This window comes from Solanum pennellii, chromosome 2 (assembly GCF_001406875.1).
Source record: "Solanum pennellii chromosome 2, SPENNV200".
Classification (NCBI taxonomy): domain Eukaryota; kingdom Viridiplantae; phylum Streptophyta; class Magnoliopsida; order Solanales; family Solanaceae; genus Solanum; species Solanum pennellii.
The window spans coordinates 46,112,022-46,138,446 of NC_028638.1; the positions used below are offsets into that span (position 1 = coordinate 46,112,022).

The following is a 26,425-nucleotide window of genomic DNA, read 5'->3' on the forward strand; positions in this document are numbered from 1 at the left end:
TTGCAAAAACTCAAATTTAGTTTGAAGTAATGACTTCCCTGTTACAGTAGCCAGTTTGAGTAAAGACTAATGCAAGTTTGTGTTCCACATAAATAATCCACCTCCCTCTGCAAAGTACATGACTCGGACGATACGTTTATCATATACATTAGACACCACAGCAAAAGCATATTGTTGAAGAGTTGTAAAATGTCAAAATACTTTGTGACTATCACATATTTATTGACTTACACAGAGAATTCGAAGCTATAATATGCAAACACTACAAGGGAACCGATTACCCAAGATAGTAAATAACAAAAGTAAATAATAAAAGAAAGTAACTAAAACAGTACAGTGACTGTGTAAGGATGCTATGGGTTTTGGCCTAGGAAGGAAGCAACCTCTTAATTCCAGTCTTCTGATCTGCTGTTAACCTTGTAGGGAACTTGATATTGAACTTGATCCTCAGATTTCCTCTCTTTGAAGGATCTTTGGGTATTGGCATACCTTCCTTTGGGACAATCTCTTCATAGTTTGGGTGTATTACCTTGTTGACAGGAATAGTCAGTTTTCTTCCATCAAGCGTTGTTACATGGGCTGTGTAGCCTGTTAATGCTTCAACAAGTGAGATATTCTGATTGATTACAAGGTCATTCCCATCCCTTGTGAAAACACTGTGCGGTTTCTGATCAATTGTGAACACGAGATCTGCAGGGAGAACGTTTGGCTCTTCATTTCCTTTCTCTGTGAATGTAATCTTCGTTCCCTTCTTCCAGCCAGGTTTGATTATAATGGTCAGAATTTCTTCTACTGGTAAAGTCTTCCTGCACACAAAACTAGTTGTCAGAATATCAACAGCAACAGTGACAACTTCATGTAATTCGACCAGATGAACAAAGTTGGACATTATGCTGTTCCTTTATATGTTTCTACAGCAGTGAATAATTGAGAAATTATACCTTTTTGGGTTCATGGAACTCATCAATGTTCAGCAAACCAGAACATACATTTAAGCTATTACTCCTATCCTACTCATTTTTTTACAATAATACGCCTACAATTGACACTCGAGCATAATTTAGAAGTAAGAACTCCACACGATGCCTATATTCACATTCATTTTGGCCACAAATTACAAGCACAGTTTTTGGTCCATGGAACTCATGATAGTTCAGCAAACCAGAATATATCAATGTTCAGCAAACCAGAACATACATTTAAGCTATTACTCCTATCCTACTCATTCTTCTATAATAATACGCCTACAATTGACACTCAAGCATAATTTAGAAGTAAGAACTCCACATGATGCCTATATTCACATTCATTTTGGCCACAAATTACAAGCACAGTTTTTGGTCCATGGAACTCATGATAGTTCAGCAAACCAGAATATACATTTAAGTTAGGCTTAAGTCATCTGGTCTGTGTACATTTAAGTTAGGCTAGTTCCAATTGAACACCTTTATTAGCCAAAAAAATAGGCAATACCTAGTTAACATTTTTTTGACAATCAACTAAAAATAGAAATTGTGTGCCATACACTCGCAACGACGTGGCATAGTAATTAATCAGAAAAAGACATGTGACATTAGGCCCACAATAACAATTAAAAGATATATTAAAAAATAAAATAAAATAAAAGCACTTTTTTTTAAGCAATAAGAAATAACACACCCACCCAACCCCGACGTCTATCCTGACGTCTATCCTTCCCATGTTCTTCTTTGTCAGTACACATACAGCCGCCTCCGGCTGAAACCAAACATACTCTGATAACCATCCTCACTCTGATAACCATCCTACCTCCAATAATCAAACACCTACCTCCTCTCTTTTAACGATTTCTAAGAAAATAAAATAATTTCAGATTTATATTGGTCTTCTCGGAGAAAATGGAGTTCCAATGGAATTGTTGCGACTCAATTTGATTCTTATTTCTGAAAAAACTCTCTTTTACAACTCAAATGAAAATCTTTATCAGTAAATTCTTCTATATTTTGTGTTTTGACTGGTTATCTATTTAATTGATGTTTTCCCGATGAGGGATATAACAACGATGGCACTGATTACGGCGGAATGATGCTAAAAAGTAGGATTAGATGGATTCTGATGAAGGAAAAACAACAATGGCATTGATTACGGCAGAATGATGCTAAAAAGAAAGAAAAAGGATCAGATGGAAGAGGTGTCTGTCAAGGGATGGTGGCGATAGGCATGACGAGAATATTGGATTGAGAAGTCGAGGGGAAGACAAACTGGGTAAAGATGACGCCAGGGATTTTATTTTTCATATGTTCAAATTACAATTTTTCTAATGTTGATAATGTCTATTTTTGATTGGTCTGCAGAAAAAATAAGTTATGGCTTCACAGGCTTTCTTAAATGTGTATTAATGCCATGTCACCAAAAAGCACTTAACAGGTACATATTTTGAACTGTAAAAGTGATCAATAGGTCAACCCCTAGTTGAGGTGTCCAAGTGGATTATGTGAACAATTTAAGTGGCAGCAAATGACTTAAAGTCTTTAAGTTATTTCTCCTATCCTACTCATTCTTTTATAATAACACACCTACAGTTGACATTCAAGCATAATTTTGGAAGTAAGAGCTCCACAAGATGCCTATATTCACATTCATCTAGGCCACAAATTACAAGCCCAGTTTTGGTCCATGAAGCTCATGAATATTCAGCAAACCAGAAGATACGTTTAAGCTATTACTCCTATTCTCCTCATTCTTTTATAATAATACGCCTACAATTGACATTCAAGCATAATTTGGAAGTAAGAACCCCACCCGATGCCTGTATTGCATTCATCTTGGCCACAAATTAAACACAAATACTAAAAGAACACAGCAAAAACTTGTGCAGCAAATACAAGATTCAAACAACCTGCCAGGCCCCTTGGTGGCAATCACGTTGCTCCATAGTGAACAGTTATACGAGACATAAGAGGGATCGGCTACACAAGAATTCGACAACTAACAAGCAAAAGTTCAATGAACTCAACAGTTACTAATTCAAAAATTAACCAAGCAGGGACCATAATTATATAGCAACAGAAAGGATAAACATGACTGCTTAACAATACAAGCCAAATAAATACTAACAAGCATATCATATCTGAAAATTCTGATCAGTTTACTTACCCACTTGCATCAGCAATCTCCCTAGAGATCTTCATCTTCTTGGTTGTCCCACTATAAAGTTCTTCTAGACTACAAGGGACTGTTCGTTCAATCGGTGGCGCCTTCCGTATGGTTGGTCTGCCTTCTCCAAATGAACTGAAGATATCATCCCCAAACATTGAACTAGAAAACCTTGCACCTCTCATCCCACCACCACCACCACCACCGCCTCCCATCCCACCACCGCCAAACGGGGTTTGAAACCCGAAAAATTCTGCAAAGATATCATTGGCATTTCTTGGATTGAATCTGAACACATTTGGTCCATCACCTGTATGGAAATATGTAGCCCCACCAGGTCCACCAGCAGCAGCACCTGGTGGTGGCACTTGACCTTTAAGGCCTTCTTCCCCATACTGATCATAAATTGCCCTTTTCTGTGAATCACTCAAAACCTGCAAACACAATTTCAACATAAAAATACAATCTTGAAAAGATAATTGAAAACCCTATTAAACAAAATTCAAGAATCAACGCATTGGGAATCATGAAAGAGCCAAAACTAGCAGTAATTAACAGAATAGAACATAAAGTTTGCAGTTTTATTCAAAAACCAAGAACAAGAATTGTGAATTAAGTACCTCATAAGCTTCAGAGATCTGTTTGAATTTCGCCTCAGCCTCTTTCTTGTTATTTGGATTCTTATCAGGATGCCATTTCATAGCCAATTTCCTATAAGCTTTCTTCAGTTCATCATCTGTAGCACTCTTATCAACTTGCAATATCTTGTAGTAATCTACACCCATCTTCTATTACCAGTTATCTAACTCAAAAATTGATATAAGAGGCAAATTTATGCAGAGGATATGTATGCTTGTGTTGTGTAAATTGAACGATTGACGTTTTGGTTGTGGGCAGAGTTTTTTATTAAGAGGAGGAGAGATGAGTCTAGAAAAAACAGAGCAGTAGAAAAAAAAGTGAAGAATGTAGAACTTTCCGGACTTCAGTTCAGTACTGTTATTTTGACGTGCAAACAAATTCGCTATTTCCAGAAACCCTTTTGACACATTCCGACTAAATATTTATTCTTCATGTTTTAATTTATATGATATTTGTCGTTTTTTAAGAGTCAAATACTTAATTGGCAATTATGCATAAAATTTATAATTTTTTTGAAATGAAATTTATATATTTATAAATTATTTAAAAAAAAATTACAAGTCACAATTATATTCTATATATATTATGGAAGAACTCTAAATCCGTCTATGTGGTGCCACTACAAGTTAGGATTTCCCTTAAATTTATTTTAGGCTCCTTTATTTTATTCCAAAACTAGCATTCTTTTTTTATGAAAAATTGTGACATTTATAAAAAAATTATAACATTTATAAAAAATTGTAATTATAACATTTATAAAAAATTGTAACTTTTATAATAAACTGTGACTTGCATAAAGTGTTGGGACTTTTATAAAAAATTCCGACTTTTATGAAAAATTATAACTTTCCAAAGAGTTGCAACTTTTCCAGATAGTTATAACCTTTCTGATAAAGCACAATAAATATTTTCACACTACCCTTTGTTGTCTACGAAGAGAGGGATTTCCTCTCATTATAAAACAAAGAAAATTTTGACTTTTTCTTCTTCACAATTAATTATGTGTACTTTGCTCATATTGAATGATTTACTGACATCATCACTTATGTTACTGATCTTGATATGTATTTTTACAATCATTAAGTTATAGTTATGTTATTAAGGATAAATAAATGATAAGATGTAATAATTTTCATTTTTCATATAATGTTTTAGTTTAATGTATGATAGGTTTTAAATATTATTTTTATAAATTCTGTAATCTTAAATTTCCGCAAAATAACTAAAGATATATGAAAAATTTACCATCAAAGATAAACTTATTTGAATCTTAAAATTTGAAAAGTATCACATAAATTAAAACGGATGAATTACCAATCTTTCGTATAATTCAAAATAATTACGTATAACTCACTAATTGATAATTTTAACTAGATAGGTATATGGATTTTGCTAGGAAGTCAAAAAATGAACTCAATTATAGTCGATCAATTCAGAATTTTAAAGTTTGGGCTAAAAAAATTGAATTGTGTTTCATCTCATACAATTCAAGTCTTAATTCATTTTAAAATAATTTTTAATGGAGCTCAATTTAATTTCTAATTTAAACTCATATTTAGTTTCTTCTTATTTGCATTGATATAATATATATTTTCTTATATTAGAGATATGAATTATTACCTATTTTTATATTTTTTAGGATTCCTTTATCAATTTAAAACTTTTTTTTAAAAAAATAATCTTGAATCGAAATTTAAATTATAATTATAAAATTTAAATAATTATATTTTAAAATTATTGAGATTGAGCGCGTCAAATTGTGATTATAAAACTTAAATAACTATTATTTATTATCAAATATACTACAATAGAAATAGAGGCAAAAGAGAAAAGAAATGAAGGCGAACGAGATATGTTAAGATTTTGCCCTAATTTTCTTATTATATTAAATTTTACTTCTTATTTGAAAGAAAGTTAAAACATTACCATAATTATTTTTATTTTTTTCTAATAGAATTTTTTTTTTCATAATTGGTCATCTTGTTTTAGAGAAAAAAGTTTGGTGATCTTACCTTCTCATAAGATAACACAATAGCACCCTCAATATACAATAGCATCCATAATATAAATATTTAAGAGTTTTATGTATGGTATGATTTTCTCCCTACAATTCTCTCTGTGTTATATTAATTTTTAAATCTGTAAATCAATTGGCCTAACTATATAATAATATTGAGTTCTTTTTAGTATATTGTCTTATTAATCCCCTGATTTATCATTATCATATTTTATAATTATAATTTTTTGCATGACATTTTGATTATTTTAAATTCAACAAAATTATCTATATATATTATAAATAGATGTGAATCATAATAGATACATGTATATGATATACTAAATATGTTCTAAAATATATATACTTGGGGAGAAAGGCGAGTGCGAGAGTAGGATACATGTGATTAGATACAATGATTATACCTAATTTTAATCCATGTATCTGAGATATATACATAAATCTAAAATTTAAATTCTAGTAAGATTCGTAATATTAAAACTCCCTCGAAGAAAAGTAACTTACTCCTTAACTAGTGAAATTTGTGTTGTTTATCCTTTTTTCTTATGTCTGTAATATGTGCATTGAAATCTGAATAAATATATATTTAAATTTTTTATGGAGCACACGAAATATATAATAATCTCTATTTATAATATCTTACTATGTTTTTACACTTTCAGAATGTTTCATTCTCTATCGAGAGACGTATTGGAGTCTGTATATATTTATATACGTATTTTACGGAACACTTAAATGTATAATAAACTCTACACATAGTACTTTACCTTTTCAAAAATGTTTCATTTTCTCTCAAAGATTGTTCAAGATAAATCTAATGACATTTTGTTAGAATTTGTTCCTTTTTTGTTTTATGTATCGTTTAGACGTTACATGAATTAAAGTATTAAAGAAAATAAAAAAAAATTATGTTAAATACTCGTATCATACACTTCACTTATAAATATTAGACATATCCAATTAACATTATAAATTCTAAATTATTATTACGATTTACGAAAAAGAATAACAAAAGTTTTAAAAAAATTTCGTTATAATTAATTTTCTCAATTCATTCCATCGTTACTAAATCATTTGACTCTTCACTTATTTTAATATAAAGAATTGATTAACCTAATAATAAAATATAATCCTTATATTTCAATATACTTACTAGGAGTCTGAACATAAGCATTCAGCAATATAACTTTTAAGAAAATATTTAAAATTAAATTGAAAAAGTTTTTTTAGAAATTTAAGTTATATTTGAATTTGTATTATTTTTTTTAAAAGAACTATCGTGAGTGAGCCGACAAAACTATTTTTTAATATTCGAAGCTCATTTCATTTATTTTTTTAAAAAAAATTCACTCTAATATATAACCATAGTCCATATGCTATTCTTTAGAAATTCTAATTAAAAAATCAAAAAGAAGGAATGTATTTTTTTCTTCTTTTTATTATTTTATCTCGTTATAAAAAAACTTATAAAAAATTTGATGTTAAAGAAAAGATCTCGCGGAAACAATTTTTTTTCTTAGATACTCCCTTTATTTTGATATAATATAATATAGATGATGTTTGGAGCATTTTTTATATGGTCTAAAAATAAAAGATAATTTAAGAATCATAAAGATGTATTAATTAATTTTCTACCAGAATACTTTCTTCGTAATCGTTCATTATATTATTTTAAGATATTTAATAATATTGTCTATTTATACAATTAATTAATAATTTTTATATTTAATTCTTAATTCACAATTATTATATTTTTAAAAATATTATATCATATCATAGTCAAAAGTGTAAACTCTCTTCCGTAGAAAGTTGTCAACCTTTTCCCGTGATGACTGATTTACTTCACTACACTTGAGTTTCAGAATCCTTCAACTTTTCAGCAATGGCTGCCATTTCAGTTCCTCTCCTGGCCGTCCGATCACCTCAAGCCAACCTTCAATTCCCCTCAATCTTCAATCTCAACCGTCCATTTTCCACTTCACTCTTCTCCAATGCCTTCACCCATTTGAAAGTCTCAAGTACTACTTCTAGTTCTAACCAAGTCGTCACTGAAACAACTTGTACCTCTAGCTCAACCATCAATGTCCAAAACGACGACGCTTTAGACACGACCCTTTTCGTTATTCGGGCTAAAAACCGAATTGGGCTTCTTCAAATTATTACCCGGGTATTCAAAGTACTCGGGCTCAAAATTGAGAAGGCTATTATTGAATTCGAAGGTGAGTTCTTCGTGAAGAAGTTTTACGTTAATGATTCTAATGGTAAGAAGATTGAGAAAGTGGAGTATTTGGAGAAGATTCAGAAGGCATTGTTGGAGGCTATCGACGGCGATGATGGTGGCGCCGGAGTTACGGCGCCGTCGGCGGTGGCGGTTAGTGGAAGAGGGGTGGTTGTGAGGAAACCTGGGTTGAAGATGGAATTAGGAGACAGGAAGGCGAAAGTGGAGAAGATGTTTGGGTTGATGGATGAGTTCTTGAAGAATGATTCAATTAGTTTACAGAAGGATATTCTTGATCATGTTGAATTTACTGTAGCTAGGTCAAGATTCAGTTTTGATGATTTTGAAGCTTACCAGGTACTTCCTACTTGAAGAAATTTTGATCAAGATTCAATTTTGATGAATTTACAGTACTTGTGTAGCTGTTACTGATGAAATATGGACAATGCAGGCATTAGCACACAGTGTCAGGGATCGGCTTATTGAGCGATGGCATGATACTCATCAGTATTTTAAAAAGAAAGATCCTAAGCGAATTTACTTCCTTTCGCTTGAATTTCTTATGGGTACTTGACATTCATATGCCCATAAAATCATTTTCTTTTTGGCATCTAATTGGGACACTGCTTGGCCGTTCGTATTCAATTATTCTTGTCTGATTAAGTTTTTTCTTTACTTGATCTGTCAGGTCGTTCTCTAACTAACAGTGTCACAAACCTTGGCATTCAGGACGAATATGCTGATGCTTTAACTCAGCTTGGATTTGACTTTGAAGTCTTGGCAGAGCAGGTTGGTGAAATCTCGAATCGTTGTCTCTGATTACTTTGGATTATATGGACTTTTTTTTTTTTTATGAATTTAAGTTAGTCTAGAAAATTTATGAGTTGTTAAAGGACATGATAGGATAATGCTTGTATATGAAAATGAAATAATTTCAAGTTCACAGGACAACTTTATTGTCTGACCTTGCTTTGTACAATTAATGAATATCAGTTGATCTGCAGCCATAGGCACTGTTAATTATTGTGGTAAAAAGTCTATTTTTGAAGAAACTTGCATTTACAATTGAAAGAGGCGTCTTCTCCATCTTCATGTTACACACATTTGGCTGTTCCATTGCTTCCTTCAATAAATTATCTATGATGATTTTGTTTCTAACGATCATCTGTTTCAAGGAAGGAGATGCTGCCCTAGGTAATGGCGGACTAGCTCGCCTTGCAGCTTGTCAAATGGACTCCCTAGCGACATTGGACTATCCAGCTTGGGGGTATTGTTCTTCTTGTCTAAAATCACTTCGGTTCTGATATTGGTCGCTTCTTCATCATGGCCTTGGCTTTTGATTCTCCTTGATTTTCTCAAACATGCTAAACAACAGAAACCGTCAGAATAAATGGGTCTCTACCTTTTTTGAACAATACCCTGTTTCATGGCTGCATTGTCATATCCAGATAATAGCCACCTTTGTGATGATAAGATCAGAGTGTTTGTTTAGTTCTTTTGTTTTCCTTTTTTTTTTTTTTATAAGCAGAGTTTCTGTATTATTCCAAAACCAAAATATCTGTTAGGGATCCTACAGAATTTGGTGGGCTGCTTTTATGGGGTCTCCATCTAAAATTGGAATTATAAGGTCTAAACAAGTGCTGTCTAACTTTCTTCAAGGATTTGTCCTCCATTTGAAGTTTTCTTATAAAGTTTGATTGAGTTGGGATTCTCTACATCTCCTCATCTTCAGTTATGGATTACGCTATCAATATGGATTATTTCGTCAGATCATAGTGGATGGTTTTCAACACGAACAACCTGATTTTTGGTTGAACTTTGGGAACCCCTGGGAGATAGAGCGTGTCCACGTATCATATCCAGTGAAGGTTTGCAAGTATTTACTTTTCCTCCTCTTTCAGTAATTTATCCAAATGAAACATGCTTTTTTTCTTGTTTTAGCTCTTGCTCGGGTGGTGGTGGGGTATTTGATATCACCTTCTTCAATCTATTCCATTGGAACTTTTACTTGTTGCTAAAAATGTGCTTTTCATGCAAGTTCTATGGGACTGTTGAAGAGGAAGTTTTAAATGGAAAGAAAAGTAAAATTTGGATACCTGGAGAATCAGTAAGTGCTTCTGTATTTTGTAAGTCTTTCTTTTGTTGAGAAAAATTTAGGCTAATTGGGATGTCATATTGACAAATGAAAAATACAATTCCTTGAGCATTTTCTTTGTCTCTTACTTGTAGGTTGAAGCAGTGGCTTATGATAATCCAATACCTGGTTATGGCACACGAAATGCCATCAACCTTCGACTGTGGGCTGCTAAACCAAGTGATCAATATGACATGGTAATTTTTACTATTTTGTATTGTAATTGTTTCTGACAATGTCTAGTGGGGATGCTGCAGAGGAGGCATATATCTACTTTTGAGGGACTTACAGAGTGGTCTTTTTTTTCACCATCTGACTTTTCCTCTTTATGTTTTTGTGGGGTGGGGGTGTATGTAAAAGGAGAGAAGAACTTCCTTGTAAATTTACTCTTGTTTCCTTTTTCTTTACTGGCTTGTAGTATTGGTCACTTTCTTCTTTTGTCAAATGTGAACTTCTTTCCTATCGCTGCACAAATTAGAACCCTTTTAGTTTTTTGAGGATAAATCTTATTATGTTGTTTGACATCCCTCTACCGCTTAACTTTTACATGGTCCCCATTTCATCACTTGCAGGAGTCTTATACCACTGGTGACTATATTAATGCTATTGTTAACAGACAAAAGGCTGAAACTATAAGTAACGTGTTGTACCCTGATGACCGTTCTTACCAGGTATCTCCATTCTATATAAATTTCTTGAGAAAGTGGATAAATGCAGAATTCCTTTAGTTCCTTGGGAGGCTAGCCTTTTGGGTTATGAACCTGCCTCATGCTATGTTGGAATTGCTTTGGTGCTTGATCTTTTGAATTCCTGTCATCTAAATGGTTAAAAAAAATGTGAAACTACTGAATCAAGACTAGATTCATTTTTCCAACCTACCACGCCGTCCACGTAATACTAAATGCTCTAGGGTTGTTTGGTAGAGTATGAAAAAATGCTAAATAGAGTGAATAAGCAATAATTGCATTAGTAATGCTTGTATTAGTTATGCTTGCATTAGTTATACATTAGTTATTTCTTCCGCTTTGTTTGGTTTGGTGTATTAAAAATAACATGCATTATATAAAAATATTTATTTACAAAAATGTCACGCATTAAATCCCTTTGCATTACTAATACCTTGAAATCCATGGTATTTTGTAATACATTGCCCGATACACAATAGAGTATATAACTAATGCAAGCCTTAGTTGTACAGGGCACGATTAAGTGTACCAAACAAGGTACTACAAATATAGAGAGCTAATGCATGCATTAATTCTGCTAATGTACTCTACCAGACGCCCCTTAGTCTTGAATAGATGAGAAGAAATCACCAAGTGTTTTCCCTTAGCTGAAATTTGAACCCGAGAGCTCATGATTTTTCAACCCACTTCATTGACCACTAGGTCATACCCTTGGGTGCAACTTGAAGCTTGAGAATAATTCTACATTCGGAGTTCCTTATGTATTCTCCAACCATTTTGAGCAACATATTCCTCAACTTCTTTTATGTTCTTAACTTTACCAATTCTCAATAAAAACTTTCTTTGATGTTCTTTCTTCAGGGTAAGGAACTGCGGTTGAAGCAACAGTTTTTCTTTGTTTCAGCATCACTACAAGACATTATAAGGAGGTTTAAGGATTTACATAGAAACTTTGATGAGTTTCCAGAGAAGGTATTTACCTTACACTTTTTGGGCCTGTGATGTGTGGAGTTCCTTATAAGCATGTAAAGTCATGCCATCCATAAAACAATGGGCTCAACTCAGTGGGCCTTGCTAATTGCAACGGGTTGCTCAAAGACTATGATATTATAGTTTGCTTATCAGGGATAAACAAATACTTAGGGAAGTTTTTCAAGTCACTTGGTTTTGTTGTATTAACATGAAAAGGCATTGCATTGAAGCATAGACCTCAAGTATAACAACATGATTCCTGAAAAAGTTGCATGTTTCACATTCTAATCCAAAAAACAAAGTCTATACAGTGGAAAAGATAGTAGCCAAGTCCCTGTTGTACTCACTCTATTTAGTATTAATATATTTGGTTCCGGTTTGCACTGTTTCAAGTTAGTTCTCCTTTCAATTGAACTTAAAGGCTCTAGGCAGAAGTGATCTGGACTAGCTTGTCTTGAGGTGAGCCTCAGGGAACGCCTCGTTTCTGCTCACACCCTGAACAAATTTGTCTCACTTATATTTATCCCTGCTCTCCCCAGGCAAACACACTCACACTTCTATGCAGATGCGTAGATTTTTTTTTTGTTTTGTGCACACAAGTTTAAGCCTCTTCCTTAAGATCCATTCAGTTCCTTATAGCACATTTTTGTCAAGTTGAATACCTAAGAATCCTGTTATACACCTGACGTTTTGGAGGTATGGGTGGTGATATTCTTTATAATTCCATCATACTGATCTTCTAATTTATGGTATGTCATAAAAGAATTTCTACTTTGGGGCGGCCAAACTTAATCTGAGCTTTTCCTACTCTAAAATGTATTTTGAAAATATTATTATTTGTCGCATTCATACAAAAGATTAGGGTCTCAAAAGGAAAAGGAAAAAGTAAGCCTTTTCTTTAACAGCCAAACACACATGGCTGCATTTGCTAATTTATTTGTTTGAGTTTTTGTTTTCAGGTTGCTCTACAGATAAATGATACGCATCCATCAATATCCATTGCTGAGGTAATGAGAGTGCTTGTTGATGAAGAGCACTTGGACTGGAGTAAAGCATGGGATATTGCTTGCAGGATTTTCTCAGTCACCATTCATGCAGTACAACCTGAAGGACTTGAGAAAATTCCCGTGGATCTTTTGGGTAGTGTTCTTCCTCGACATTTAGAGGTTTGTTTCTTGAGAAGGTTTTATATTATCTCATATTAGTTTTTATTCTGTGCTTGAATTGGTTTTTCTCTAATAGTATCATCCTTTTTGCACCAATCCTAGCTTGTTTTATTTGTTTATTAATTGGGGAGTGATTGTCTTCAAGATATTTTGTTAAAGAATCTCTTATCTGATTTGATGATTCATTTTTTGTTCCAGATTATATATGAGATAAACTATCGTCTCATGGAAGAGTTAAAGAAGAGTTTTGGTCAGGACTATGATAAACTTTCCCGAATGTCAATTATTGAGGAAGGTGCTGTGAAGGTATAGAAGACAACCTTTTGATCTCGTTTCTGTTTTAATTAATTCTTTCAGTGGTTAATCAAATTTGATATTTTCCTGCTATTTAAGATTTTTTAATAAATAAATAATCTGATGCTTTTCAACTGGACCAAGCTGTAGTAGAGACATGTAGAGGTCCCAATAATGTAACCACTACTACTCAATCAGCTGGGTCAGCTATATGAATTCTGATCAACAAGGTCCCTCCATTCCGGCTCGTGGTAATCCTATATTATGTACCAATGAGTTTACTAATGCTGCAAATTTCCACATCTACAAACTAGGATCAGTAGTTTTCTTTGAACTCTGTGATGCTTGTTTTACATAAATCATGTCTATAGAAACTTAACAAAGAGGAGAGGGAGTGATCAGGTGGGAGACAGGAGAGAGAGAAAGAGAGGCCAAACAGAAAAAAAGGTTATTTGATGAAAGAAAAGGTTATGATGCTCATGCTGATTACTTCTCACTTTCGGCTTGATTTGAAGGTTACGATGTCCATGCTTGTTACTTCTCACTTTCAGCTTGATTTTATATGGTCCAAATTCGTCTGACAATCCATGATGCATTTGTATTCTGCCATTTTCACTACTCGAATTGGGTATAGGCGCGAGTAAATAATCCTTGTTTTTCTGCAATAGCGAATTTTGATTTTGCTCCCTATGTGGACAGAGTATTCGGATGGCAAACCTGTCACTTGCATGTTGCCACTCTGTGAATGGTGTTTCCAGAGTGCATCTAGAGACACTTAAAACAAGAGTGTTTAAGGTAATTTTGCTTCTGTACTTTTCTGATTTTTCCCTTTTGCCCAATACTTCATGAGAACTTGATTTAGATCCTGTAATAATGTCCTTTTACCTTCGCTAAATGAATGCCACTCTCTCTAAGGCCTACTTCAGAGAGTGCTTTGCCAGAATTTCTCTTCAATTCACCGTATAGATTCTTTATAATGTCAAAAGAAATATTTAAGGATTGAGAGATTGAAGAGAGCATAATTGTCTGAATAAGGAATCAACTAATCAGCTTGAATTTAACAACTGTATCCTATTAATTTCTTTCCTCTGTTTATGGACAAGTTATACTGAGATATAATATATTGAATAACAAACATTTGATTTTGATGCATATTCATTTGTTGTTGGACATTTTGTTCAATGTATTGTATTTTTTTGGGATCAAGAAAACCTTTCGGAGGAAATTCAATGTATTAAAAATTAGATATATTTGTATAACTTTTTTTTTTTGACAAGGAAGATATGATGTATAACTTAAAACATGTATTTGGCTTAAAACTGGATAAAAAGATGACACCTTAGGCAGACATCACTTCTTTGTCATATCTCAGAACTTTGATTGGAACTAAGAATGACACAGTAAACAATTATGCAAGATTCTTTTTCCTTTTGGGAAAATGAAAAGAATTTTTCTTAAGGTTTCGAAGATGGAGGTGAACTGAAGACTGAACTTTTGTGGCACAAATGGCAAAATTTGGTTTTATAATTAGTTTAGATATACAAGTAGTAGTGGGTAGTAATAATTCTTAGATAAACACTATCATGATTTTATTTTCATTCTCTAAAGAGACTTGAAAAGGTGTTGATCATTGTAGGTATTTTTAGCCAGTTATTGTTAATGCAGCTAGTGTTTTCCCACATTATATTTGGTACAAAATGATATGTAGATTGCACCATAATTGATAAGTATGTGGGATTATATATACAGGACACAAAGCTGGCAACCGAAGGTCTGATTAATAATGTTGGTTTATATAATATCTCATTTTAATGAAATCAAACAACTCCGTATGTCTTATTTTATAGGTCTGTTGTTAATCTTAGTTTTTGCTCATACCGCATGAAATAGCTAGTGAAAACATGTTTCAAGAAGAGGTCATTTTGTAATTGCTGTCTCATGCAGGACTTTTATGAGCTGTGGCCTCACAAATTTCAGTGCAAGACTAATGGAGTAACCCAGGTGCATAATTAACTGCTTGTTTAATGACTCCTATCAGTTTCAAGATTTCTGCCTCAGGTTTACTCTTGACAGCTATTCTCCAAAAATTCTTTATGATCCAAACCTTATGCTTTTCCATTACTGCCTTTAATCGGCAGTGTCTACTTGCATAATAACAAGGTTCATATCTAATCTAAAGTATTTTGTATCTTCCTTCTATCATCATAAACAATTTTATTTGGGGGTAGGGGATCTTCCATTGGAGTTCATCACGGGCATGTAAAATGATGATATGAAATAAATTTGAAGCATTGTGCTATGTTCTTCACTATTTTTAATTTGTTATATGTCAGCGTCGTTGGATAGTGGTGAGCAATCCTAGCTTGTGTTCAATCATTTCAAAATGGCTTGGGACAGAAGCATGGATCCGTAATGTTGACCTCATAGCAGGTTTAAAAGAATATGCAGAAGATCCTGATTTACACACTGAATGGAAGAATGTATGAGATCTTTCTTTGCACTCTCAATCTTGAAAAGAGTAGTTGCTTATTTGCTTTGCTGTCTCTAATACATTTTGACTTCTGACTTGTAGATGAAGAGAGTTAACAAAATGAGGCTTGCTGAGTACATAGAAACACTTACCAGTGTGAAGGTTTCTGAACATATCAATTTCACTTCCTTGTTTGCAAGAAAACCCGCACATCTGTTGTCGCCTGACCAAGCTATATACCCTATATTTCAGGTCAGTTTGGATGCAATGTTCGATGTGCAGATAAAACGAATACATGAATACAAAAGACAACTGCTCAACATATTAGGTATCATCCACAGATATGACTGCATTAAGGTATCCTTTCTTCTCCTTAGAATAATATTCCTGAGCCAAACCTGACTGTTTAGAGATATAACCACATATTCATGTACTTCCTAAACTAGTATGTAATTTAAGTATCACCTTGTTCAGAAGATGTTTCAGGGAGGCCAGCTTCGGTAAATATGAAGTGGCTTAAAAAGTGCCAGGAAAAAAACTTTCTACATCGATGTGTATCACCAACGTCTTTTTTTCTTTTTTGGAGTTCAAACTCTGAATCTTTGAGCCTAAAGACACTTATTTTTGCCGACGCTGGTTCAGATATTATATGGAATCAAGCCATGGGCATTTGTCATGGACTTATATGCTTATGTGCAAGGCCAAATACAAGCCCACGGAAACTAAGTTTAGTTGTTGTTAACCAGATTAGAAACCAATCTATTTTCGAAAATAGAACTGAACACATGATTTCACCACCAGCTGTGAAAAGTATCAAGACTAGTTGAAACACTTGTCTTAGCTAAAAAAATTCTTCTTCTTGCCCTATGAATCTTTGTTTTTGTCCAGTGACCTGATATTCTTTATCTTTTTTTTTTCCTGTCATTTCTTCTATAGAATATCACGTATGCTCCAAAATCACTTTTGCTGAAACACATAAAATATCTAACTTACTTTGTTTATTTAGAATATGGATATGCCTATTGAGTATCATCTAATTTCTTGGAGAAGCTCCAGTAGTTCCATATTTTTCTTCACAATTCTGTTGAACTATACTATTTTTCAAAAAAAAATTCTACTTAACTGTACTAGAAAAATTATCTCCCTATACATTTATAGTCATTATTTTTTGAAGAATATGGATGAAACTTACAAGCGAAGAGTTGTACCTCGTGTATGTATAATTGGTGGGAAAGCTGCCCCTGGTTATGAAGTTGCAAAGAAGATAATCAAACTTTGTCATGTGGTGGCTGATAAAGTTAACAACGATCCTGATGTTGGGGATCTCCTGAAAGTGGTAGGACAATGATTTGATTTATTTGTTTGAAACCTCAATAAAGTAGGTCTCGTCATGTTTATATGAAACCATTGTCCATGCTTTGCTCTTTGAAATTTGGAGCATGTCCATTCAGAAACTTCATCTACTTTTGGAAATACTACATGGGGTGATGAAAAGAAATTATAAAAGAAAACAGAAGGGAAGGGAAGAGAATAGCAAGAAGGTTCTAAGCATTACTTTCTTAGGCCCTAACAATCTGCCCCATAAACCATCTCCTGAAATTATGTATTCATTCTATTGTCGGCCCTAATTGGAAAATTTTGAGGAAAGTTATTGAAAACACTTTTACTATTTGGCTGCAGAATTTCGAAATTGTTAGGTTTCATAAGACTTCACATCAATTTGTCATGTCATTGATCTAAAAAAATCTGTCTGGGTTTATTTAATATGTCATCCTTGCTTTCTTTTCCCCATCCCTATTGACAGTTCATGTGCACTGTTCATGGACTGTCAGCATAAATGTAGTAAAAAATTTTATACTTCCAGTTTTTGCTGTCATTATAGATAGCAGGACTCAACAGAAATGGACTCGTCTTCTGTCGTTTCAGGTTTTCATCCCTGATTATAATGTCTCTGTTGCCGAACTAGTAATTCCAGGGAGTGATCTTTCACAGCACCTAAGGTTGCATTCTCTTTTCCTTTTAAAAAAAATTCTTTTAACAGATGCACTGCTTGCTTTAACTGGTATCTATTACTCCAGTTTTCACTGTTCCCTCCAAAGCTTGATGAACCAGGAATTTTCATGTACAAATGTGTGCAAACAACTAAAAGAAATCATGTGTATATGATGCAGTACAGCTGGACATGAGGCATCTGGAACTGGATGTATGAAGTTTTTGATGAATGGTTGTTTATTATTAGCAACGGCAGATGGCTCAGCAGTTGAAATTGCTGAAGAAATAGGGGCAGAAAACATGGTAAGTAGTGTTAGGATTCTTCTACAGACTATTTCACCTGATGATAACTGCACTTGTTCACAGTGTGGTTAGAAGGATAAAATCTACATTGAGCAACCACTCCGAAACTTCATGTATAGAGATAATGTGTGAAATAAATATTTGTTTTGTTAGTTCATCTGAAATAGGCTTGGGCTTCTTTTCCAGGTTTCCACTTTTCAAATGCTTTCAAATGATTGAGCAATTGACTGAGTAGTAACAGTAGAAGCATGTAAATGATTGATAAAAAGAACAAACAAAAAGATAGACCAAGTGTCATGGGATATGTTCCCCTTAATTGATTCCATTTCCTTGTTTGATATCTTTATTTTGATCTTTCCTTTTGCTTTTTGTTCTTCAGTTTCTTTTTGGAGCAAAGGTGGATGAAGTTCCAGCATTGAGAGAAAAAGGAACCACTCTCAAAGATTCACTTCAATTTGCACGAGTTGTGAGGTATGCGGTGTAGTTTGAGAAATCTTTCCCTCGACATTTACGGTCTATTCTCTGTATCTATCAGATTGTTCACAATGAACAATCTGCTACTGGCAGCCTTTTCGTTTCTGTTGTGTGCCACAGGGATGTGGCCGTAGTCTAGATAATCATCGGATATGGTCTTTTCTCTCTCTCTCTCTCTCTCTCTCCAGTCACACTACTCTTTGTTTTTTCACCACCAAGATCGTCTATACCATGTCTCATCCACTGGTGTGATTGTCAAAGCTGATGGCCATATCTTTTTGCCACACCAATGATCTTTATGATGTGGCATCACTCATCCCCACTTAAATTTTCTCTACTTTTCCTTAACATAAATGAGTTGGTGCTTGGAGAATTATCCTAACAATAGGGTTCATATTCCATCTGAAGTATTTCCTGTCCTATTTGCAATTTCAATGCAGTTTGGCAGTTATGTAGCTGCCTGCTGCTGTAAGCATGAGTGTTCATTGTTGACATGCAACCTTTAATCAGAAACACATCTAGAGAGAATTGGTTAAAGCTTTTTATGTGATTATCTGAATGATGTTGCATATTAAATAGACCATGTACTTTGTTCTCTTCTCCTTTTCTTTTTGTTTCTATGTGGCACTTTATTTTAGACAAGGAATGTGCTTGTTTCTCTTTGTGTATGATCGGCGTACAGTGAAGTGTTCCTCTATGTTTAGGGTAATGTCAGGTATGGTAAAAAGATTTTGATGGACATATAGTGCCATAACTTTCCATATGCCTTCCTATTTCACAGGAAATCTTGATTATCACAGATATAATTAATAAAAGCAAACAACATAAAGAAGTCAGAAGGAAAGTACTGTTATCATTGTAAATTGTAATATAGCTCCGCAGTTGAAGCTTTCCTGCTGACATGCATAAAGAATTTATTGAAATTTTAACCCACAGTTTTCTTTGCAAAACTGGAAAAGAAACTTGTGAAAAATGAAAACCAATAGAAAGGAAATAAAAGTGGTGTTTTATTGCCAGCTAGAGTGCGATTACCTTGATCAGCTCACTCTGCAAGATTACTGGAATGAAGCTTATTGTAGAATGATCATATTCAGTGGAATGCAATATGCTAGGTTCCTGAGAAAAAGTTAAAAGAGTTTTTAGCTGATTTCATTGCACTCTATGTGTAGGATGGTGCGGGATGGTTACTTTGGCCTCAAAGATTACTTCAAGTCATTATGCGACACTGTAGAGGATGGTGGAGACTTTTATCTCCTGGGATATGATTTTGCTAGCTATTTAGAGGCACAGGTAATCTGTTATTACAAAATGCAAATACTCCTGTTAGAAATGTTCATTTGAAACTGACAGAACATGATGATGACAGGCTGCTGCGGATAGAGCATTTGTTGATCAAGAAAAGTGGACCCAAATGAGCATACTGTCTACTGCAGGTTCTGGAAAATTCAGCAGCGATAGAACCATAGAAGAATACGCACAGCAGAGTTGGGGCATCGAACCCTGCAAATGCCCCTTCTGATTTGCAAAACATCGCCTTTCATGCAGAACTAACATGGCTTTACTAACCGTGCATCCTAATCTGGCGATTGAAGAACCAATGACTGCAAGAAACATTCTAAGGAAGCTCTTATCTGCAGTTCATCTGTATTTCTTTTCAGAATGTTGATGTGGATCATGTAACATGGTTATTTATTGACAGTTCATTTATTTTTCAACTTGTGGTATGCAAAATCCACCATCGTAGGATCTTGAATCACAGACTTTCATGTACATGGTTCATAGCAATGTCCACCATTACACATGGAAATAAATTACAAGAACATATTTGAAGATGCAAACGATTATTGGGCAATGACACTTCCAGGAAGTTATTTCCAAAATGGCTTCCTTTGCTCATCTCTCTTTCCTATTTAAATTTGACTAATTACGAGGTGAAGAGGTTATTTTCGAAAGATGTTTAACCGTGTTAAATTTGAAGTATCAAAAAAGAAACATTAACAATAGCAAAATTATAAAATAGCTAGAAATTGATACGTTACAAATTGTTGATAAATTTAGCTATTTTTGATAGTTTAAGAATATTTTTGAGGGTTTTTCGGTTTTAATATAATTACCGAATCAAACCATTGAGACCGCAAGGAAGGGGCAAAGAGTAAACGAGTATTCGTATTTTAGCAGCAGCTCTTCAGCATTCAGTAGGAAAAACGAAAATGGAGATGACAATCTTCATAATTTTGTTCGCCGCCCCATTTACTGCTCTCGCAGCTTCGACGGCGGCTCTTGTACCTCCGGTCGAATCTCAGATTCCGTCTTCATCTGGTCAGCAGAATCAGAATTCGGTGATCTACGAATTGCAAGAAGCGAAGATCAAAATCGCTCGATTAGGTTATTTCCTTATTCCTCTCCTCATAAGTCATCGTTTTGGCTTTTGAGATTTTCGAACTTGATATAGCTCAAGGGTCAATGCTTACATTTCTTGCGGTTTATTCAAGTGCATAGAAATATAAGTAAATTGCATTTACTTGTAATTACTCGAACACACGTTCTTAAAAGAACTGCATTTTCATGAAATTAGAGTGAGAGAAGTGAATTTGGATTTGTACCAAGTCGTATGGTTATTGCCGGTATTGTAGGAACTGGAATTGTATATGATATTGAGAAGATAACTTGGAAAGAACAGTTTTAACTACGAGCAGCTGTAGAGGGGCAAAAAAAATGTTAATCTTTAGAATGGGAACTGACTATATCTATTACTAATTTTTTGATTGAAGTGACTACAATGCATGGGTTTATTGCTAGAAGAAGGATAGCCCAAAATCATTTTCCTGCTCATGGATTATATGGATTTCAGTAAATTTTTCATTAAAAACTGGTTGGTGTGAGTGCTTCATTTCGTAGACAGGCTCTTTTTATTTTTAACTATTGATCAGTGGGTGAAAGATTTGACTGGGTTATCTTGTATGATTGGAATATGTGATTATAAGTTTGTCACTATACATAATACACAAGAGACCAACATGAAGGTAACATGTATAAAGCTTGAATAACTTGATATTAGTCAAATCTCAATTACTTACCAAAAAAAAGTCATATCTCAATTGAACAAGGGAATTTTTTTATGTCCTGATACCTTACAATTTTCTGGCATGCTAAGAAGCCTTATTGAGACATCGTATTTAACATGTGCATTGAAAAATGTTAGTATTTCTTTTCTTTTTCCTTTCCTATTAAATTTGCATTGCATTGTAAAGTCAGATTCCTATATTTTTTTATTTTGTGTCCCTAATGGAACTTCCAGATCGAATGAAGGGCCTGTGTTCGAATTAAGCTTGTGTTCTGATGATCGTATCTATCCACTTTAATGCGTGTGTTTTTCAGAATTCTATGATATCAATACAATGAGTTTTATACCGTGCAGTTCTAGGCCTTCTCATGCATTAGATAAAGATATCCATTCAGTGGCATTTTTCATGAGAAGTATACTATATCTTCGCCTGCTATTTATTATTCTACAAGGTCCTGTAAAATTTTAACATTGGTGCGTCTAATTGCAGAATCCATCCTTGATGAAAGCATGCCAAATTTAAATGCTAAAATCCAATACATCAGAGAAACCGAGAAGAAAATCGAGGACATTAGTGTAGAAATTGACAATCTTACAACTGCTTTGTCCAAATTGCAGGTTGGTTTAGTTTCCAGTTTCTCATATCTGCTAATATCTGACTTAGATCTTGTGTTATTATAAGTAGGATCTAAATTTGTTGAGGGCTTGAGGTGTAATAGGTTGATATTTAGTGACAGTAATGGAAGGGTCTGACCAGGACCTTGTGGTCTAAGGTCTTTAAGTATTTCAAATAAACTTGGTATGGGAAGCAGATATGGCATACCACCAGAAAACTTATACCTCCAACCTACTTCGCCAATTGTTTTGTTTCATTTGGTTAGGTTTGCAGAATATTTTCTATTTTTAAGGGAAGATGTTCATTGAAAAGAGCACCAATGCCTCGAAATAGCTAAAAGAAACCATTAGATTATCTCCCTTTTATCAACATAATAATGCCAGACATATTTTGATATGTTATGCTAATAACCTAAACAGTATTGCCCTAATTTCCTTGTATGATTCTGATAATTTCATTACTAAAAATGGGAAGTTCTGGGACTATTAAGGTTGTGTGGCTTTGTTGTTGCTTATCAGTTTGTGAACTCCTAGTCCAGTATTGATTCACATGTTCGTACGTAAAAGAGGTGGTCTTCAATTCTGTCATTTTATTGAATATGATTCCAAAAGCAGCTTTGCAGTTATAGTAATTCTAATTTCTTGCTTTGATCTTTCATTCGGTGACCTAATATTGTCTGGCCTTAAGTAGGTAAATGGGCATGCCTTCATGGGAATTGTGCTAAATATTAATAAAGCGTCTATAATTGATACACCAACCTATAAGTGAAATTCGTTTCAATTAGAGAAAATGGAAATAAATGTTACACATCCACTCCTCATAAATGTATCTTTTTCTCTTTTCTTCAGCATCACTCATCAAGGATTAGTGCTCTAGAAGAAGAGGTATGATTGTCACGTTATCGCAAATTTTTTTCTCCTTACAGTTTCTCATCTTATAAAATTGAAGGAATTGAGTAGGTACAACTGCTTTGGGATGTGGCAAGAAAAAACAACTTTGAAATTCATAAGTTGGAGTTCAAAGCGCAAGATGCGGAGAAAAGATTAGAAGTTCTTACCTCTCAAGTCGAAAAGGTAGGTTTGCTAAAGCCATGAGTAAACAATTTTAATGTTTTTCTAGTGCTGGTCAAGTGGAAGAAAGTAAATTATTTTAAAATGTTGAGTATTCTTTCATCATCCTGAGAATGAGATTTCTGTAAAAGTGTTTTGAAACATCTTTATTGTTTACTAGGTAACACGATGCTTAAGATTTCTCTTCAGTTGAAGAAATCATCTTCTTTTTATTATTCTAACCTAGAAATCTCCGAAGACCCATCAAAAGCACAGTTGAAACTGGGTGGATGATGGGCCTTCCCTTCTACTCTTCGCCACTTAACTACTAGATTTCTGTCAGGGGCACGGTTCAAACCTATGATGCGCACCTAACTCACATATCACGCGTTCCGCTCTTTCCACTTGAGCTAAGCTCTTGGGCGAACAAATGATCTTATTTCATACATAGGAAACAGAAATAGGACTTAATGGATAACAAGATGTCAACAGCAATAACGTCTTCCTCCATTTTGATCAACAATTTAAAATGTCTTTCTTGGTTTTGGAAAATTGGTACTGTTGTGACTATCAATATACACTATATCATTATAAAGGATATTTATAGCATTCAAAGAAAAGAAATGGTAGAAGAGCACAGTATACCTTTGTCCTCTTGAAAGGGTTTTGTTCACTTTTTTTCCTGAACAAATGAAAATGTTGCTATGCATTTATTTTTAGGCAAGAGATGAGGGAAAAAATTCGGTTTGAGTATTATGATTTCCGCAATCTTTCATTGATGAACTTTCAACTTGGTTGACAGATGGCTGAAGTTATATCTGAAAAATGGATTCAGATACAACGACTTGAACAAGCTGTTCAAATGGCAGAGGTATCCTCTAGTTTACACCTTGGCTTGAAGTTACCATTAAAACTATAATAAAGTTGCAGCCAAAGCTAAATGAGAATGTTATATGTCAGATGAGAACGCAAAAGGTCAAAAGGCAAGTAACATTCAGTAAATGTCCATTTGTCAAGGTACTGGAAGTCATAGAATTTTCCTAGCTTGCCAACTCCTTTGGAACATCGTATATACAGATGGCCATGATTACTCTTGGCAGCATCTTTGAAGAGACTAACACTCTTATGTCTCCAGTTCATCAAAAACGTATTTGGCCACCACCTTGAAACGTTGAAAGGAATTCTGCATCCATATGGATCATACAGTGCGGCTGATCCTAATTCCTACTGGTCTCAAATGTTGCATCACATGCAGGGGGCTTTTTCATCTGCAAAACAATACCATTACAAGGTACTCAAATTTCCTTAATTAGGAGGGTGCGATTAATTAGTGGTCTTGTGCTAGTTAATATCTTGAATTTGCAATATCAGGATAAGCATTTGTGTGTGACATTTAAGTTGGTAACTGGAGTATGTTTGAAGTGGGTCCCGCTACAATCTTTAAATTCTTCTGTACCTTTGGGGTAAGATGGATATACATACTTGTATAGATGACCTAGACTTTCCGGAGCTTAGTGTACATGGAGGTACCAGTTTTGCATGGTTATCACATTCGCTGATGTAATACTGATTTGTACAAAATGTGTGTGTGTGTGTGCTCCTCCCACCCAGCGCGCGCACACACACATTGATATGATATTCAAGTTAGCAACTGGTAAATGGGAACTTCACGCTGATTATTAAGTTGTTGGTGGTTGTACATCCTCAGAACATTGATCTGACAACTTCTGTACTATGCAGCTGCAGAGATTTGTAAAGCAGGAAATAGAAAGGAACGAATTCCCTACGGCTTTAGCTAATAAAGAAGTAGTGTTTTTAGTAGTAAGAATCTAGATGCTGATGAGTTTGTGAATTCTATTTCTCTTTGCATGTCAATATACAATTCTCTTACTTCTGTCCTCGTTAATGGAAATTTTGTCGCAGGCCTCAGCTCTGATCGTGTTTCCAATTTTAAGTGCATTCATGTTTCTCTTCTCACACTTAAGCTAGGCCCGCGGAGCAACTATTGATTTACCAAATCATTAGCACATGGCAGCCAGGATATATGCATGTAAAGAAACAAATCATCAACATGTGAAATTGTTGATCTCTAGTAAAATTTTGTATATAATTCCATTTCACCTTATGATTAGTCTTGGTAATACCAGGTTCCCGTGAATGTAACTGCTGATTTCATATGCTTTTCCTAAAAAGATTGTACGATAATGCTAATGAAATGTTGATTCCAACACATGAGCTGATTGTATGTTTCTGCCTTTTCTACGTATATTGGTATGGTGTAAATACTCGATGCACATACATTTTTACCACAATTTTATGGTTTTTCTTCTTTTCCTGATATATTACAAGAAACCAATCAAAGTTTATACAAATTCAATACTCAGGAGGGCCCAATTTTGTAATATTCATAACCAATAAGGGTCAAACTGAAATTATTCCAAAAAACACCACTTTGCTCTTTCTACCACATCCACATTTTTTTATCTTCATCCAACCTAAGGATAACACACTATGCTCTCAACAAGATAACAAAACATAAAAATGGAAGACACAACATGGAACCAAAGAATTCAAGCATTAACACACATCATACTTAATCCCACAACTAAACCATCTTTTGAATCCCAAATCTTCATTTCTAACCAAATCCCTTGTTACCTCAATTGGGACTATCCCCCTATTCTGTGCACCAAAATCACCTTCCCTTCTGTATATCTGAAATGGGCTTTCTCATATTACCTGAAATGGATTTCAAGACTTGGTGCACCTGAAACTTCTTGGCGATCCAAATGCCCATATCAACAACCCCCTCCATTGATACTGGCAAAGGGAGTGGAGGAAGCTCAATGGGGAGACGAAGAAAGAAGACAGTTTGTGAGGAAAAGGTTTAAAAAGAGAATCTTTAGCAGGGAAGGGAACATTTTTGTTCTAGCTATTTTACCGAATATCTTGGCACTCTTGTTTATCTTTCGTAACCCTTATCTCAAATTCATGAAGTAGATTCTTGAATTTGACAACTTATTTTTTGTCATCATAGGGTTTTAGTTTTCTTTAATTAACAATATACTCTGTTTACGCAACCTTATTACTATCTCGTGAAAAAGGTAGAAATCGGAGGATATATGTTTATCCTAATTGAATAAATCAGATGTTCATTTACCTAGTTGAAAGTTGTATGTTTCTTTTCTCATATCAA

At 34.2% G+C, this 26,425-nt stretch overlaps 4 protein-coding genes across 7 annotated transcripts; 3 read left to right on the top strand and 1 right to left on the bottom strand.

Moving 5' to 3' along the window:
* Nucleotides 1-125: 125 nt before the first annotated feature.
* On the bottom strand, nt 126-4,154 carry LOC107010956 (dnaJ homolog subfamily B member 1-like). Its single transcript, XM_015210231.2, has 3 exons — nt 3,756-4,154; nt 3,136-3,569; nt 126-806 (listed from the first exon to the last, which is right to left on the bottom strand). The coding sequence occupies exons 1-3, from the start codon at nt 3,918-3,920 to the stop codon at nt 368-370; spliced, it is 1,038 nt and encodes a 345-aa protein (XP_015065717.1). The 5' UTR covers nt 3,921-4,154; the 3' UTR covers nt 126-367.
* A 3,419-nt stretch (nt 4,155-7,573) lies between these two features.
* LOC107011281 (glycogen phosphorylase 1-like) lies at nt 7,574-20,338 on the top strand. Of its 2 annotated transcripts, XM_015210702.2 has the most exons (22): nt 7,576-8,366; nt 8,461-8,575; nt 8,698-8,798; nt 9,185-9,276; nt 9,742-9,877; nt 10,048-10,116; nt 10,239-10,340; nt 10,716-10,814; nt 11,691-11,801; nt 12,761-12,967; nt 13,166-13,273; nt 13,961-14,056; nt 15,206-15,262; nt 15,595-15,741; nt 15,834-15,893; nt 15,984-16,088; nt 16,906-17,067; nt 17,658-17,731; nt 17,903-18,026; nt 18,406-18,497; nt 19,670-19,790; nt 19,867-20,338. In XM_015210702.2, the coding sequence occupies exons 1-22, from the start codon at nt 7,674-7,676 to the stop codon at nt 20,017-20,019; spliced, it is 3,024 nt and encodes a 1,007-aa protein (XP_015066188.1). In that variant the 5' UTR covers nt 7,576-7,673; the 3' UTR covers nt 20,020-20,338. The 2 variants fall into 2 exon arrangements, 1 of the variants encoding a protein (XP_015066188.1); XR_003576944.1 differs by lacking the exons at nt 19,670-19,790; nt 19,867-20,338 and having other exon boundaries at nt 7,574-8,366; nt 17,908-18,026; nt 18,406-18,423.
* A 266-nt stretch (nt 20,339-20,604) lies between these two features.
* Nucleotides 20,605-25,464, top strand: LOC107011972. Of its 3 annotated transcripts, none has more exons than XR_003576945.1 (9): nt 20,605-20,885; nt 22,055-22,182; nt 23,029-23,064; nt 23,140-23,253; nt 24,032-24,100; nt 24,190-24,246; nt 24,365-24,520; nt 24,601-25,050; nt 25,153-25,220. XR_003576945.1 is itself a non-coding variant. In XM_015211667.2 (9 exons), exons 1-9 carry the CDS (start codon nt 20,711-20,713, stop codon nt 25,216-25,218), a joined length of 882 nt encoding a protein of 293 aa, XP_015067153.1. In that variant the 5' UTR covers nt 20,608-20,710; the 3' UTR covers nt 25,219-25,461. The 3 variants fall into 3 exon arrangements, 2 of the variants coding, with proteins under 2 accessions (XP_015067155.1, XP_015067153.1); XM_015211667.2 differs by having other exon boundaries at nt 20,608-20,885; nt 24,970-25,050; nt 25,153-25,461; XM_015211669.2 differs by lacking the exon at nt 24,601-25,050 and having other exon boundaries at nt 20,607-20,885; nt 25,153-25,464.
* A 218-nt stretch (nt 25,465-25,682) lies between these two features.
* LOC107011973 lies at nt 25,683-26,405 on the top strand. Its single transcript, XM_015211670.2, has one exon. It carries the CDS (start codon nt 25,771-25,773, stop codon nt 26,227-26,229), a length of 459 nt encoding a protein of 152 aa, XP_015067156.1. The 5' UTR covers nt 25,683-25,770; the 3' UTR covers nt 26,230-26,405.
* The last annotated feature ends 20 nt before the right edge of the window (nt 26,406-26,425 follow it).